We start from the raw sequence: 15,990 nt of genomic DNA, 5'->3' as shown, positions 1-15,990 counted from the left end.
TTGTCCTGCAAGGAACCAGGCTGCTTGCTCTTAAAATCAAAAAGGTGGCAGAGCAGTTTTTAAACTAAATCCTGGGGAGAAGCTCACAGGAGATTAAACGTCCCTGGTTTGGGATGGTTCATCTCTAAAAGATGAAGGAATAGCTTTTACTGTTCTAGAGAGAACAGGATTAGGACTGGCCACTTAGAGGCTGATAAATACTTACTGCCTGGCAAGGTCTAGAGGCCACAGGAAGTAGGTTGCAGGCCTAATGTGTCTGGGAAGTTATAGATGTTAGAAGTGTCCAAGGTAACATATACATAGTGGACATTTCAGAAACTTGGTGGAATGAGGAAAACCAGTGGAATACATTGATTCCTGGGTATAAAGGATATAGAAAGGATAGGGAGGGAAGGATTGGAGTTCAAAGACTCTGTATGTGAGAGATGGTATACAGTCCAGTAAAACTGAGAATCTAAGAGAAATATGGTTGGAAATAGTGTGCCCAAAAAGAAGGTTAACTCTGGGAGTTTGTTACTGGCCACCAGATCAAAGGTTTGAGGATGATTTAAAAGTAGCAAAAGAATTAAGGAAAACATCTAGATAAAATAACTGTGTCATAATAGGTGATTTTAACCACAAAATTTTGGTCAATATGTGTTCAAGTCAGAAGAAAGAGGCTGGATTCTAGATACTCTCAATGACTGTGCCATGGAGCAGATCATCACTGGATCTACCAGGGTGAGGCAATCCTGGACTTGGTACTAAGTAATGCTCAAGACTTGGTGAGAAATGTAAATATGACAGCACCAGTTTGGAACAGGGTCCATAATGCTATTAAGTTCAGCAGTTACATAAATAGGGAGTTGCCCAAAAAGACCAATACAGCCACATTTAACTTTAGAAGGGATTAATTTCTCTCAAATGAGAGGGCTTGTGAAGAAGAAATTGAAAAGAAAGGTAAGGAGGGTGAAATCCCTTTCAGAAGCTTGGAGAGTATTTAAAACTACAATCCTGGAAGTTCAGATAAAATGTATGACCGCAGCTTAGCAAAGGTATAAATAGATATTTTAAAAGGCTTGTATGGTTAATGAACAAAGTAATGGAAACAGTAAAAGGTGAGAAGGTTTCCTTTAAGCAGTGGAATTGTAGTCCATCTGAGGTAAATAAAAATGCAAGTAAATGCTTGGCAAATTAAATGAAATGCAAGTCAGTGATCAGATAGGCAAAAAGGGACTCTGAAGAACATATTGCAAAAAACAAAGACTGACATTCCCCCCCCCCCCCCCAAATACATTAGAATCAGAAAACCATCCCGGGAGGCAGGGTGACTACTGATGACAAAGGTATTAAAGGATAATAGGGAAATGCCTCTGACTTCACCGGGGCAGATGGGAGGTGCTTGCTCACTCCAGAATGGCAGATTTCAGGAGAGGTCTTGAAACATCTGAGTAGGATTGAGGTGACAAGAGGAGGTCCTACAACTGATGGACAAACTAAAAACTCACAAATCACTAGGGTCAGATGGCATAAATCCAGGAGTTCTAAAAGAACTCAAATGTGAACTTGTGGATCGCCTGAGAAAAATACACATCACTAAAATTTGTCTCCATTTCTGAGGACCAGACGGTAGCTAACATAACCCCATCTTTTAAAAATGTTCCAGAGATCCAGGAAATAACAGGCTACATAGTCTTATGTCAATACTGAGTAAGTTAGTGGAATTCATTACTAAAGACAGAACTAGTAGGCACACTGATGAGCAAAAACTATTGAGGAAGAATCAGTATTGATTCTGTAAGGGAAGATCTTGTCTCATTAATCTTGTAGAGTTGAAAGGTTGAACAAATATGTGGACTAGTATGACCCAGCAGCTGTTGCTTACCTGGACTTCCAGAAAGCTTTGATAAAGTTCCTCATCAAAGGCTCCTAAGTAAACTTAGCAATCATGGGATAAGAGGACAAGTCCTCTTGTGGATTAAAAACTGGTTAATTAACAGGAAACAGAATGAGTTTACAGTGGAAGGTGATAAGCAGTGGGGTACCACGAAGCTCAGTACTAGGTGAAGTGCTTTAACTTGTTCATTAATGAATTGGAGTTGGGAGTAAGTAGTGAAGTGGCCAAGTCTGCAGATGATGCTAAATTCTTCAGGGTGGTGAGAACCAGGGACAACTGTGAGATGAGTCCAGAGCAATCTGTCAAGGCCTAATGAATGGGCATCAGCATGACAAATGAGGTTCAACATGGGCAAGTGCAAAGTAATGCACACTGGAGCCAACAATCCTAATTATAAATATATGTTGATGGGGTTCAAACTGGAGGAACTGATCAGGAGAGAGATCTTGGTGTTATGGTAGATAACTCACTGAAAATGTTGTCTCAGTGTGCAACTTCAATATGCTACACTGAGGATTATTAGGAAGGGAACTGAAAACAAATCAACCAGTATCATAATGCTCCTGTATAAGTCCATGGTGCAGCCTCATTTGGACTATTGTGTACAGTTGTGGTCATCACACCTCAAAAAAGATATTATAGTATAGGAAAAAGTGCAGAAAAGGGCAACTAAAATGATTAAGGGGATGCAACACCTTTCCTATGAAGAAAGGTCAAAGAGGTTAGGGCTCTTTAGCTCGGAGAAATGACAATTGAGGGATGACATAACAAAGGTTTATAAAATTACTAGGAATAAGGCCCATTGTGAAGAAAAATACAATGGGCTCTAGAAAAGCTCTGGGTGACTGCCCCCAACCCCTGTTGTCTTCCCACCCACCCATGTGAAGGCACCTCAAAGGGAGCTGATTTGGAAAGCGGTTGTAATTCTGAATGTTCTCCTTCACCTGGAGATTGGTAACAGTGGTTCCCCAGAAGGAGATGGCTGGTTTGAAGAGAGAAATCTGTGGGACTGTTCCCATCTGAGGTCCCACCCCTCCTCAAACCCACCCTCTCCAGGCTCCACCCCGCAAATCTCCAGGAATTTCCCAACCTGGAGTTGGCAACTGCTAAGTTAGAGTGGAGGTCACAGGGGGGCTGCTGCTGAACAAGAACAAGCAGCCAGGCCTAGTTAAGTCATACCAGTCAGGTGGCATCAAGTCACTCAAAGGGTGCTGCTAGGCCTAGGGTAGCCAACCTCCAGGTGGAGCCTGAAGAAGTCTTGAGATCATAACTGAACTCCAGACAACAGATCTCTCTCCCCATCCTGGAGAAAATAACTGCTTTGGAGGGTGGACTGTATCCCATTCTATTCATGTGAGGCCTCTCCCTTTACTGACAGAAGTAAAGCGGGGCCAGACCTTGCCACCTATTCACATTATGGTAGTGGTGGCTCCCTGGCTATTTCGGCGGCTGTGTGTGCTGGGAGGCCATCTGTGTGGGTCATTGATAGGGCAGCAGAAGTCTGTTGCTGGTGATGCTTTTCATGAGGCCAGATGACAGAGAAGAGTTAGAGATGTGCCTGTTTCTGGAGTAAGACTGTTTTGGTGGTTTGTTCAACGTTTCCAGGCCTGCAGTAGGTGGGGGGCAGAGGAGTCAGCCAATGGGAGGCCAGAGACGCTGACTGAGCCATCAGGGGCCAATAGTTTATGGAGTGCATGGAATGGAATGCACTCCTAAGCCAATGGGAGAGCTCCATTTGGCCACCCCACAAGAGAATTATGATCTATAATGATAATGATGCATGAGACAGAGAAGGTACAGAAAGAAGTACTTTTCTCCATTTCTCACAAGAATTCGTGGGCATTCAATGAAATTAACGAACAGTAGGCTTAGAACAGATAAAAGGAACTAGTTCTTCACCCAAAGACTATTTAACACAATGGAATTCACAGCTGCAAAAAGTGGCAGCAGTTACAAGCACAGACAGCTTCCAGAAGAGCCTGAATAAACATACAGAGAAGATGATACTGGATTTATATCACACTCTACACTCTAAATCTCAGATTCTCAGAACGGTTTACAATCTCCTTTAACCTCCCCCCCCCCACAACAGACACCCTGTGAGGAAAGTGGAGCTGAGAGAGCTCTCCCAGAAGCTACCCTTTCAAGGATAGCTCTGAGATAGCTATGGCTGACCCAAGGCCATTCCAGCAGCTGCAAGTGAAGGAGGAATCAAACCCAGATCTCCCAGATTAGAGTTCACATACTTAACCACTACATCAAACTGTAGTGTAAAAATAATATCTTTTTTGAGGTCCATTAGTGACTATTCGTCATAAGGTATAGATGGAATACTATGTCTGGGCAATGATGCTTTGTATTCTTGATGCTTTGGGGGCAACAGTGGGAGAGGCTTCTGGAGTTTTGGCCTCACTGGTGGACCTCCTGATGACACCTGGGGTTTGGCCACTGTATGACACAGAGTGGATGGGCCACTGGACTGATCCAACATGACTTCTCTTATATTCTTATGTCTGTAAACTGCCTCAACTTCTTTGGGGAAGCAGGATACAAAATGTTACTCATTAGTATGCGAGGCCGCACCTCTGACATCACCATAACTTGCATACTAGGCCACACCTCTGACATTACCATAATTTGCATACTAGGCCACAGCTCTGACATCACTAAAAGTGCTATAAAGATATTCTAGCATTGGGAAAAGTCCACAAATATATAGCCATGTATATATAGCCATACACATTCATCCCAGAAAAAAATAATCATCAAATTCCAACACACTATCACAAGAGCCAGCATGGTGTAGTGCTTAAAGAAAGAAAAAAAGAGAACGCAGCTTTCACTGTTCATATTTAAAGGCACACACACAAATTTTAAAACGGGACCTGTTGGCAGGCTTCTAAACCTGCAGATCTAGAGTACATAGTGTGTGTGGGGGGGGGCTTTCCCCTGCTGGCCAGCTGGCTGGGGGCCGGGTGAAGCTTGGGGTCTGGGAAGCCTATCACAGCAAGGTCTCAAAATCCTTCGTTAGGAAGTTCCCACGTATTTTGCATGAGGCTTGGGGCTTCCAAATAGTGAAAGAGAAAACAATACAAAACAGGTTCTCTCCACTAGCTGCCTCTCTCCCTGAGTCCAGCACATCCAGACTGGCCCTGGAACAGAGCCCAAACTCCATGCCTCCTCCTCCACCCCTCGCCTGCCCAGTCACAGCCACTGCCTTCTCGCCCTGCCTGGTGCTTGCTCGCAGGAAGACCACTAGCCTGGCTGCTTATCCAGCATGCTTTCTGTCCCCCCCTCCTCCACACCTCGCCTGCAAGGTTGCCCCTGCTGCCTTCTCACACTGCCTCATGCTTGCTTGTAGAAAGATCTCCAGCCCAGCTGCTTATCCAGCGTGCCTCCCACCCCCCTCCTCCACACCTCTCCTGCTCAGTTGCCCTGCTGCCTTTTCACTCTGTCTCATGCTTGCTCGCATGAAGACCTCTCAGCCTGGCTGCTTATCCAGCATGCCCCCTGCCCCCCTCTTCTGCACAGTCACCACTGCCTTCTCACCCTGCCTCTTGCTTGCTTGCAAGTAGACCTCCAGCCCGGCAGCTTATTCATTGTGCCTCTGGCCCCCCTCCTCCAAACTTTGCCTGCATAATCACCCTGCCACTTTCTCACCCTGCCTTGTGCTTGCTCACAAGACCTGCAGCCTGCTAGCTTATCCAGCATGCCTCCTGCCTCCCCTCCTCTGGACTGCACTTGCACAGTCCCCACCGTCTTTTTGCCCTTCTCAAAAACCAATCCAGCCCAGCCACTTACTTGCTGAGTAGCTCCTACCCAGCCATGTTTAGACCCACTCCAGCTTCCACCACCACCCCCCCCCACGAAGTGGAGCATTTTAAATACACAAAGTTGTGCTTGCCTTTCCTGACCCGGCCCTGCTCTCACCTCTGATAAGCTGGAGAGCTCTGCTGCAAGCAGCCTCAGGAGACAGAACAGCACCTCAGAGAGAGGTAGAAACTCCGCCCCGACCATGTGTGCTTGCAGCATGGCTGGCCCAGCAATGTGCTATGCCTGACATCACCCCACATCAAGCCTCGCTTTCTTCCCCCAGCTTCAGGCAACCACGCCTCAGCAAGTAGGAAATTTATAAGATTTTTTTCACAGCATGAATTGCTGGTCCAGAGGCTGCCTTCTTCAGCCAGAATGCTGAGCATCCGAGCCGGAACACTGGGTGAGCCAGCCGGAACTCCGTTCCGGTGCGTTCTGATTTTTTAAAAAGTCCTGGTTGTATCAAATGAATATGATCTGTCATTACTGCTGCAGACAGGCGCGCAACATTCATCACCTACCCAAAATTATGACAGGCAGTAACTCATAATGACTAACAACAGGATTTGTGATTGGTATGACCAGACTCCTGTTCATAGGAAGATCTTGTGATTATCATGAGAACTTCTTTCCCTTCTGATTGTTCTGATGGTAAGTTTTCCCTTATTCACATCATAACGAGGAAAGAGATGGATAAAAGGCTGCTCAGCCAAGTTTGACTTAAGAGTATCGTGGCAAGTCTGAAATATGAACCTTGACAACCTCCTGGTTACATTCTCAAGATGCAAGGATCAGACACTCAGCAATATGAAAAGATATGACCATTTCTCTCCTTTACGTCTCTAAGGGGCCAAAATAAGTTATGGGATAGCTCAAAAGCCACCCTGAAGCTAAAGGAACATATTTGCTGGTTTGTTGGTAGCAATTTTATAAAGCTTTACCTGGAGGACACCTATCACCTCCCTTATACTGCAAAATGATAGCTTCATCTTGATGACGATAGTCCATCTTCACTTCCTTTATGTTACCAAATGAGGCAGCATTCTTGCCTGATACCAGGCATACTGCTGCATCTTTGCATTTTCCTTGGGGCACATCAGCTGCACGGGAACACACTCCAACATGATAACTCCTAGACCCAGAAGAAACCTGTGTGGGAAGCCAACACCATGCATTACTGAATTGCAAAAAGGATGAACAAATGATATTTAATTGCTTATATATGCAAAGAAAGGTTGTGGGACAGAAAGCAGGAAATCCAGCCCAACATTAGTGCTGAACAAAAGGAAAGGTCAGTGAAAGCTGTCATACTGAGTATGGATGCTGTAAATGGATGCTGCTAACCTTAGTTTCAACTAAGTAGTGCAGTTTTAAGTTACAGGGAATGCTGCAGTTTAAGTTTCCATTCTAGAAGAACAGAAATTATGTGAGATCATCTAAGAATGTGAAGGTCCAGGAAAAAAAGAAAAATCCAAGAATTCCCCCCTCTGTTCCCCCCAGGCATTCCCTCCCAATTTTTCCAACAGAAAAACTAGAAATTTGGGAGATCACTGAAATAATCTCTTATGAAATAGTTTCTCTTTTAGAATGATTGAAGACAAAGTGGGCATATGGTAGACATAGAAAGTTCTTAAATTCAAGGTACATTTCTGTACTAGGATACCTCATCTTCATGAGGAGAGCATGCAGGGCTTTCACTGCTTTTCAGTTGTTGCATACCTGCTATTGTCCTTTAGACCTGACTTGTGGTTGTGACCTTTTCATCTCTCCCTCAAATCACTGTGACACATACACCCACAGATTGGACAGCAAGGTTATTTATTGCCCTATCTTGTAGGAGAGGGGAAAAGACCAGAAGGAAGTAGGGCAGAAACTACACCAAGGATCTGAAAGTTTCATTAAGAACTGAGCTCTCTCTAACCAGGTAGCATATGAATTTTAATTTTTGCTAAGATAGCGCAGGGTGCATCAACTTGTAGTTCTGCCTCCAGTATTGAGTATATTTGTAATTTTGTTTATAGAAAACAAAGGCATTTATAATTTTTTAATTCCACAAATATATCAAATGTCCCAATTTTATATGCCGTTACAAATTATGCATTTTATGTTATTAAATTTGTATAATTAGTTTAGGTTTGATAGAGTAAATGTTCCATAAATTTCAATTTTTCCCATTTTATGTCCCCCCATTACTTCAAAATTTCCAGAATTTTTACATCTCTTGGATCACCTGCAGAAATACACTAATATTAGCTTCAAAAGCTAAATCGGGGGTGGCCAAACTTGCTTAATGAAAGAGCCACACAGAATAAATGTCAGATGTTTGAGAGCCGCATGACGAGAAGGAAGGAAGGAAGGAAGGAAGGAAGGAAGGAAGGAAGGAAGGAAGGAAGGAAGGAAGGAAGGAAGGAAGGAAGGAAGGAAGGAAGGAAGGAAGGAAGGAAGATAGATGGAGAGAGGGGGCTGGAGCTGAACAAATGCAAACAAGAAAAATCAAGAGCCATTCTGATCCTCAAAGCCACAATACTGAATTCAGAAACTTAGAACAGAAAGGGTAATTTGGTTTGAAAGTATATAGCTCCCTTACTGGCCATGTCATATCACCTTGTGAGACTGTCTGGAAAGGCTGGAGAGGTTGAAAGTGTAGTGTAACCGTTCATCAGTCACTGAGCATCCCAAAACATCCACTTCATCAGGGCATACAACTGGAGTGCTCCATTCAAAGAGATATTCACAGTCAAGTTTGTGTATCATTTTTGGTTTTCCCTATGATCAAAGCACAAACATGGAAACAGAAAGTAGTTTAAGGCCTGAACTACCAGACATTTAAAAAGGAGGGATGAAATACCAGCTGTAGCCTTTAGAAATGAAATAGGAACAGAAGTTAACTCTGTCATTATATAAAGATCAAGTGGGATCTAAGACATGTTCAGAAGAGGTTTTCCTACATTGTGGTGTTTAAGAAATGCTTGGAGCCCCTAATTATATTTTCATTTACAGGTTACTAGGATAATCAGAGGTTAGAAGCTAAGCAGGGTCAACACTGGTTTGTACTTAGATGGGAGCCCACCAAGGAAATCTAGGGCTACTATGCTGAGGCAGGCATGTCTTGCCTTGAAAACACTATTCTTTTATGTCATCAAGACATACAAAGCAGGAACCTCTTTTGAGAGATGTTCATTGCAGACATTCACATACAACCATTACAGCATTTTACTTCCCACCCTTAGAAGTTTAAGGAATATTATTTGTAGAACCATTGAGTGTACTTTTTATGAAACAATAAAGAAGATGGTATTCAGGGGAAACAGGGCATCCATATTTAGTCACACTCATGCAGCCCTTCATAGAAGATGATGATATTGGATTTATCCCGTGGCTCACAATCTCCTTTATCTTCCTCTCCCACAACAGACACCCTGTGAGGTAGGTGGGGCTGAGACGGCTCTCACAGCAGCTGCCCTTTCAAGGACCTCTGTCAGAGCTATGGCTGACCCAAGGCTATTCCAGCAGGTGCAAGTGGAGGAGTTGGGAATCAAACCCGGTTCTCCCAGATAAGAGTCCGCACACTTAACCACTACACCGAACTGGCTCTCTAGATGAGCTTTCTATGCCTGTCCTCCTCCCACAACTGGTATAGTATGCTTCAGTCTCAATTTTTATATCTTTCCCTTTCCCCATTCCTTCTCAAAAATTTTAGATCTCCTTGCAATATATATGGAATATATAAATCTACTTTATTTAAGTGTTCACTGAATAAAATCCAAGTGCACATTCAAGCCAGGCTACGGCATCAGAGCTCCAACCTAGGAAGGCACTGGCTCAGTTCTTCAGTTCCAAGTAGTTGGTGTTTTATTGCAAATTAGTCAAATATTATTTCAGGGGGAGAGGATGGGCATCTGTCCAAGAAAGTTTATTATGCTATAAGGACTCTTATGCAAAGAAATATTCATGGTGGGGCAGGGGTGTACCTGCTTGTGTGGAAGATTTGTGTAGAGTATACAGAAAACAGCTGTATAACTGAAGAAAATAGAGCAAACTCAGGCATGTACGTAAAATCTATCCTAACAGTAGTTTTATCCTTCTGTTGTTCCCAAATAATTCTTATCAGAACATACAAGCTTGGCAGTGAGCAAAACGTGATTCTACTTACCAGATTTGTTCCTCTGTTGCAATGAAAAATGATGCGAGAGGAAAAGTTGAGTGCATTATTTGCTGAACAAGGAGTGGAACTGTTATAAGCAATGTAAAGTTCATTCGTCACAGAGTTGAGTTTGGGAATTGCAGGGATGTGCCCAATATCCTAAACACAAAGACAAAATCTGTTACTTTGATCATAATGATTTCACACATCACTACTGGTCTAATTTTCATTAATGTCAGTGAGCACCAAGGCAGCCATGAACGTTCTGCACAACATTGACTACAGCAAGAGGGGAATTTGTTTCTCTTGGGCTGAGGGGCAGTTAGGATGGAAATAATGAAATTCACTTAAGAGCTCTGCCCAAAACAGAGAATAAGGTAGCAGAACCCTTGGACTGTACCATATCAGACAGCAGGTTGAAGGGGAACTGCATTTTCAAAGGCTGCTCCCATATTAAATGACAGCTTTCTCTGCATGTCAAAAATGCCATTGTGAAGAAATGATTGTAATACTTATGTACAATATGAAAAGATTTTTACTAGTAGTAGAGGGGTAGGAAGAACAGCATTTACAGATATGTTCCCCTCCATTTGAAGTTTGAAGAGGTACAATCTCTAACACTACACATTTTGCATAATGTGAGCAGTACAACTTCAAGTGTGTTTCCTTAGGATGACTGACTCTGGAGACAGTGGGGTTAGAAAAAAAGGGAGATTATTTACTGTTTCTCAATTGTTGCCTTGTTCCCTAGTGTATAAAATGGACTAGCAGTTATGAAAGAACCTTTAGGAATGCTTAGTGTCAACACAGAAATTTAAAGTAAAATTCCAAGATTTCCTTTGACAAAACACATCCGTTTTATAGCCTTGGATTCAAACAGCCAATCTGTATGAACACCCTTGCCTTATGAGGCTAGACTGTTAAAAAGCTATTTAAGTAGCAGACACTCCTTCACCCCAACGCCACACCATAAACTGCTTTTAAAATTCTGCTTGGTTTTAAAAGAGGCTTGCAATGCAACATGGGGTGCTGCTATTCAAGATGTACAAGCATGATGCTTAGTTGTGCAAGGCCACAGTCTTGAAGAAGTAATTACTAGGCAGTAACTTCCAAGTGTATGTATGGAGAGGGAGAGACCTATAAAGGCACAAGGGGGAACAGTAAAATGGCATACAACTCCAAGCAATAGGCTTGCTAAGATTACTCTTCGGGGCCTCTAGCCAACTGTCCGGACCGCCATGCTCCACAGCCTCCTGGCCCCCTTGCACCCCAGACCTTGCCAGGCCCCTTGGCCGGTGGTGGGAGTGGACCCAATGCTGCCCAGAGACACCCCCCCCCCAACACGCCCCGGAACCCACCTACCACTGTGCCTGGCGGCGGGCGTCCTGGGGCATCAGCAGAGGAGCCAGCTGGCTGCCGCTGGAGTGCACAGCCAAGGACAGGCTGCGCATCGGCACCTCGGCCTGCCTCCAGAGCGGTGAAGAAGCTTCCCCCGGCCACCGAGAAGGCGGGGGAGAGAGGGAGATCCACCCAGACGGCCCTGAGGCCTCCAGCCCAGCTAAGGCTGGCGCACAAGGCGCCCCCCCCCCCCACAGATTGGGCCTTAGAGGGTGGGGCTGGCAGCAGAGGGGATAGAAGGGGGCGGGAGGAGAGGAATGGGGTAGAAGCGCCACCAATCACCTGGAGAGGCTGGTGACGGACAGGCTCACCGGGGAATGGGGAAAGCAAAAGATGGAGGCACGGAGGTGTAGAGGGTTATAAAAAGGAAGCAGTTCTGATGGTTGAGGAGGAGGAAATGGAGAACTAACAGGCTACGCCAGAGAGAGAGAGGTCCAGTGCCCAGTGCCTGACTCCAGGAAGGCGGTGGTGGCATGCAATAACGTCCACTCCCCCTCCAAGCACCCTTACGCCCCTATTCGCACCACGGCCACCCTGAGGGGCGGGGCCGCTGGGGGAGGAGTTCACAGAGTGGTGGAGGATGTGGGCACAGGCACTCTGTTAGTGCGCCCTCTGCTTCATTTGCCTACCCCGCCCGGTTGGCACGCCCAGCGGCACAGTTGGTCGCCGGGGGCCGCCACCCTGGAAAGGCGAGATGACAACCTAGAAGACAGTGGTATCTCAGATAGCAGCCAAGAGTCAGTGCGGGAGCAGCTAAAGGGCAGTACTTTGGCAAGTGGTACTGGAGCCCAAGACATGGACCTTACTGAATTTGGGCAATGGCTCTCGGAGCACAATGCTCAGTTAGTGCGGGATGCCACCCAACAGCAACAAGAGTCGCAAGTGACACTCCTGCGGGCTGGAGGGGGCGGCCGAGGAGAAGGGCCTCCCTGCCCCAAAGGGGCATGGCCAACCCAGGGATTCTGGATCCAGCTCACGAAACTCACCCCAGAGGACAATATAGAAGCTTACAGAGAGGCCTTCGAGCGTATAGCAGAAGCCACCCAATGGCTGCGAGCCCAATGGCCTTTCATCTTGGGCCCCTATCTTACTGGAGACCCCCAGCTGGCCATAAAAGCCCTGGCAAAGGAGGAAGCATCCAACTACGAGAAGGTGCGAAAGGCCATACTGGACCTATATGCCATCACGCCAGAATCATCGTGCCTCAAGTTTCGCTCAGTACAATGGCATCCCGGCGACTGCCCCCAAGCTGTCCTGACCGCCCTGAAAGATACGGCTACTCGATGGCTACAACCCAAAACAGAAGACGGCCAACAGGTAGTCGAACAGGTCATGATTGAGTCCGGCACTGGATAGCGTGTTGGTGTCCCCACACTCTGGCGGAAGCCCTAGAGGTATGGGAGAATTATCTGGTGACAGAGACAGTCACAGGCACCTGCAAAGCCAGGAAGCAGGTGCTCGGGACTGGAGCAGCCCCTGCCAGCTGGACTGCCCCGGGGTCCACCCGGGGCAGGCTGCGCCCGGAAGTGGGGCCGAAGTTCGGACGGGCCCAAGCCCCGGGCCCTCCTTGTTTGGGAGTAGACCCCTTTACGCCATGATGGTTCCTGGGCTGAAGACTGAGCCCAGGCGACCAAGACCTCCAAAAGCCGCCTTGACACCGAAAGAGGCCAACATCGGGACCGGTAGGAATACCGATCTGGGGCCCTGTTTCACTTGCAACTAGTACAGACATTATCGTCAGGACTGCCCTCTGATGGAATGTGATCTTAGTTGGGAGTCCACATGCCATACCCTAGCCCCGGGGTCAACCCCTCCACCCCTCTTGTTAGAGGTCACCATCCAGGGCCGGCAGTTCGCGGCCCTCATTGACAGCGGCAGCTCCATCTCTATAATCTAAACAGATATGGTCGAGGGTTCACCCCCACCTCTGAGACAGGCTGCCATATCGTGCTTCCACAGACACGTGGAACAGTGCCCCATGGTCCCCATGCTAGTCACCTATAACGGGCAACAACATTGTATGGGCCTAGCTCGGGTCTACTCCTTGCTTCAACCGCTGATGTTGGGTCGCGATGCACCCTGTTTCGAAGACATCCTTCGGCATTTCAGCAAGGGGACCCAGCAGTGGACAGCACCCGCAGCATAGACTGAGGTCGACCCCAGGGAGGGTCCGTCCACATCAGACCAAGTGAGGGTGGCACACAACCTGCAGGATGACTGGATTCCCTGCCCCAAGTTCCAAGCCGCCCAAGAGGAAGACACCACCCTAGATGGCTTCAGAGCACAGACGGCGGTGAGGGGCGGGCGGTAGGGACACCCGGGTGGTCCAGGAGGGGGGCGTCTGGTACTGAGAACAGGTAGTCGACAGAGTCTCCCACCGTCAAGCACTGGTGCCCTTGCCGTACCAGAAGGAGGTGCTATGTTCAGCCCACGACCACCCTTGGGCCGGCCACCAGGGCCGACGGAGTACCCTTCAGCGGGTACTGGCACAGTTTCACTGGCCCTCGGTGACAATTTGGCATGGTACTGCTGCACCTGTGAGGTGTGCCAACGCACCACCAATTGGCCGGTGGCTAGGGCTCCCGTTGTCTTCGCCGGTGATCAGAACATCCTTCGAGTGAGCTGCCATGGACTTCGTGGGGCCATTGCCCCGAACACCATGGGGGGCCCACTACCTCCTGGTTCTAGTTGATTACGCCACCTGGTAAATGGAAACGGTGCCACTAATGACCATGAGAAGTGTGAGAGTCACCTGTGCCCTGCTGCGATTCTTTGCCCAGGTGGGGCTGCCCCAGGAATTGTTGATGGGCTGCGGGACACCCTTCACCGCCAAGTTGATGAAAGATGTCTGCAAAGCCCTCCACATTCGACAACAATTCGGCTGCCTACCATCCTCAAACCGATGGCTTAGTGGAGAGGGCCAACCAGACCATCAAGCAAATGCTACGTCAACTGGCCCATGACCATCCCACTTCATGGAACTTATATGTAGACCCAATCCTGTTCGCCTTATGCGAGACCCCACAGGCCTCGATGGGACACGCCCCGTTCGAACTCTTATACGGCTGAATCCCGTGGAATCCTGGGGCTTTTAAGGGGCCAGTGAGTCGGGGGCGCAATACCCCCAGAGCAGCCGGTGGAAGAACATGTTCAGCGGCTGCAGGAACAGTTGGAAGAGGCCCACCGCGTGGCTGATATCCATCTGCAACAAGCCCAAGTGCGACAGAAAGAACAGTATGACCAGGGGACACAAGTGCGAACATTCCGGGAAGGAGAACAAGTCCTGATCTTGTGCAGAGTGACACAGGTGCCGGCCAGAGACCCCTGGCAGGGGTCCTACCCAATCATCCGAGTCCTGGGCCCGGTCACGTACGAGGTTCAGTGTGGCCGGCGAAGAGGCCACCGCAAGACGTTGCATGTTAACGACCTCAAGGTGTGGCAACCCTGGGTGACACCCCCAAGAACTGATGAGGAACCGGTGGACAGCTGTGCTGTCATCGACTCCCCTGGAGACTTAGATGATCAAGAACATCCTTGGCCCCAAACCTTCAGTCCTGAAACCGAGCCTGTGTTCAACAGCAATGTCTCTGGCCTGCAGCGGGCTGATTTACGGATTCTCCTGCAGTCCAGTCCCCCTGTGTTCTCCACAGAACCCGGACAGATCCACCTGACTGAGCACCACATCCCTACGCCTCAAGGGGTGGTTGTACGAGCTCGCTGGCGACCGGTTCCTCAGAAGCAGTGGGATACCGTGGCGCAAGAAGTGCAGGACATGCTACGGCTGGGGGTGATTGAACCGTCCCAGAGCGCCTGGCGGAGCCCGCTGGTACTAGTCCCAAAACCCGATGGAAGTGTGCAATTCTGTGTGGATTATCGAGAAGTCAACGCGGTGGCGACCTTCGATGCCTATCCCATGCCACAAGCAGAACACCTGATTTACCAGATAGGAAAAGCCTCTTACATCTCTGCGCTCGACCTTACAAAGGGGTATTGGCAGATCCCCGTCCGGGCTTTTGCCACCCACCAAGGACTCTTCCTTTTTTTTTGGTTTAAACTTTTTATTACATTTAAAAAACAAACAAACAAAAGTACAGAAAATAAAATTGGGGATGTAGATAAACATATCCTTTGTTCTATCCTGACCCAAATCATACATTCAACAATTAACCTCTTTTTACACTATATCCTTATTCCCGGCCCCCTAACCATTCATACAATGGTTATGAATGTATGAATGTTAGTCTGTTTGTTAATTTCTTCTCTTAACATCTCCGCCAGAGTATCTACCTCAGCTATATCTAAAACCAACAAAAACTTATTTTCTTCTACACTGTGATCCAAAAATACATTTGGCATTTCAAGTCATATAACTTTGCTTACGAATGACATAGTATCAACTTATTTCCCTGCAACCAAAAATCAGAAAGTTCAGAATACACTTTCTTCAATTTTATCGGTGTGATGTGACAACGATATAACTTTAAGGATTTGTCTCTCGTCGTCTGGCACACCAATTCCTTCATATAATAAACCTTATATGAACCTCTCTCAGCAGGTAGTGTTCCCTGGAGTAAGTAAAGCTAACTCTGTAACCATATTCTATATCTTTCTCCAATTCTTTTTCCTCCATTCCAAGAACTGGTGTCAAGGCCTCCATTATCACCTCCTTTATATCTTTATGCCTATCCTCTGGAACATTCTGCATCCCCAAGATATATACTACCTGCTCCATTTCAATTCTCACTAGTCTGTCCCCTTG

The 15,990-nt window shown here is 47.0% G+C and overlaps 1 protein-coding gene across 1 annotated transcript in view; it reads right to left on the bottom strand.

The window, feature by feature from the left end:
• Nucleotides 1-15,990, bottom strand: part of IGF2R (insulin like growth factor 2 receptor) — a 131,825-nt gene that overhangs the window by 21,275 nt on the left and 94,560 nt on the right. Inside the window, exons 36-38 of the mRNA XM_060241808.1 lie at nucleotides 9,843-9,992; nucleotides 8,294-8,455; nucleotides 6,631-6,838 (exon numbers count right to left, since the gene is read on the bottom strand). Of these exons, the coding sequence (XP_060097791.1) occupies nucleotides 6,631-6,838; nucleotides 8,294-8,455; nucleotides 9,843-9,992 (520 nt within the window). The remainder of the gene's footprint in view (nucleotides 1-6,630; nucleotides 6,839-8,293; nucleotides 8,456-9,842; nucleotides 9,993-15,990) is intronic.

Source organism: Heteronotia binoei, chromosome 1, assembly GCF_032191835.1.
Source record: "Heteronotia binoei isolate CCM8104 ecotype False Entrance Well chromosome 1, APGP_CSIRO_Hbin_v1, whole genome shotgun sequence".
Taxonomy (NCBI): Eukaryota; Metazoa; Chordata; class Lepidosauria; order Squamata; family Gekkonidae; genus Heteronotia; species Heteronotia binoei.
The sequence above is the reverse complement of the archived record's forward strand: the minus strand, read 5'-3'. Positions and strand labels throughout refer to the sequence as shown.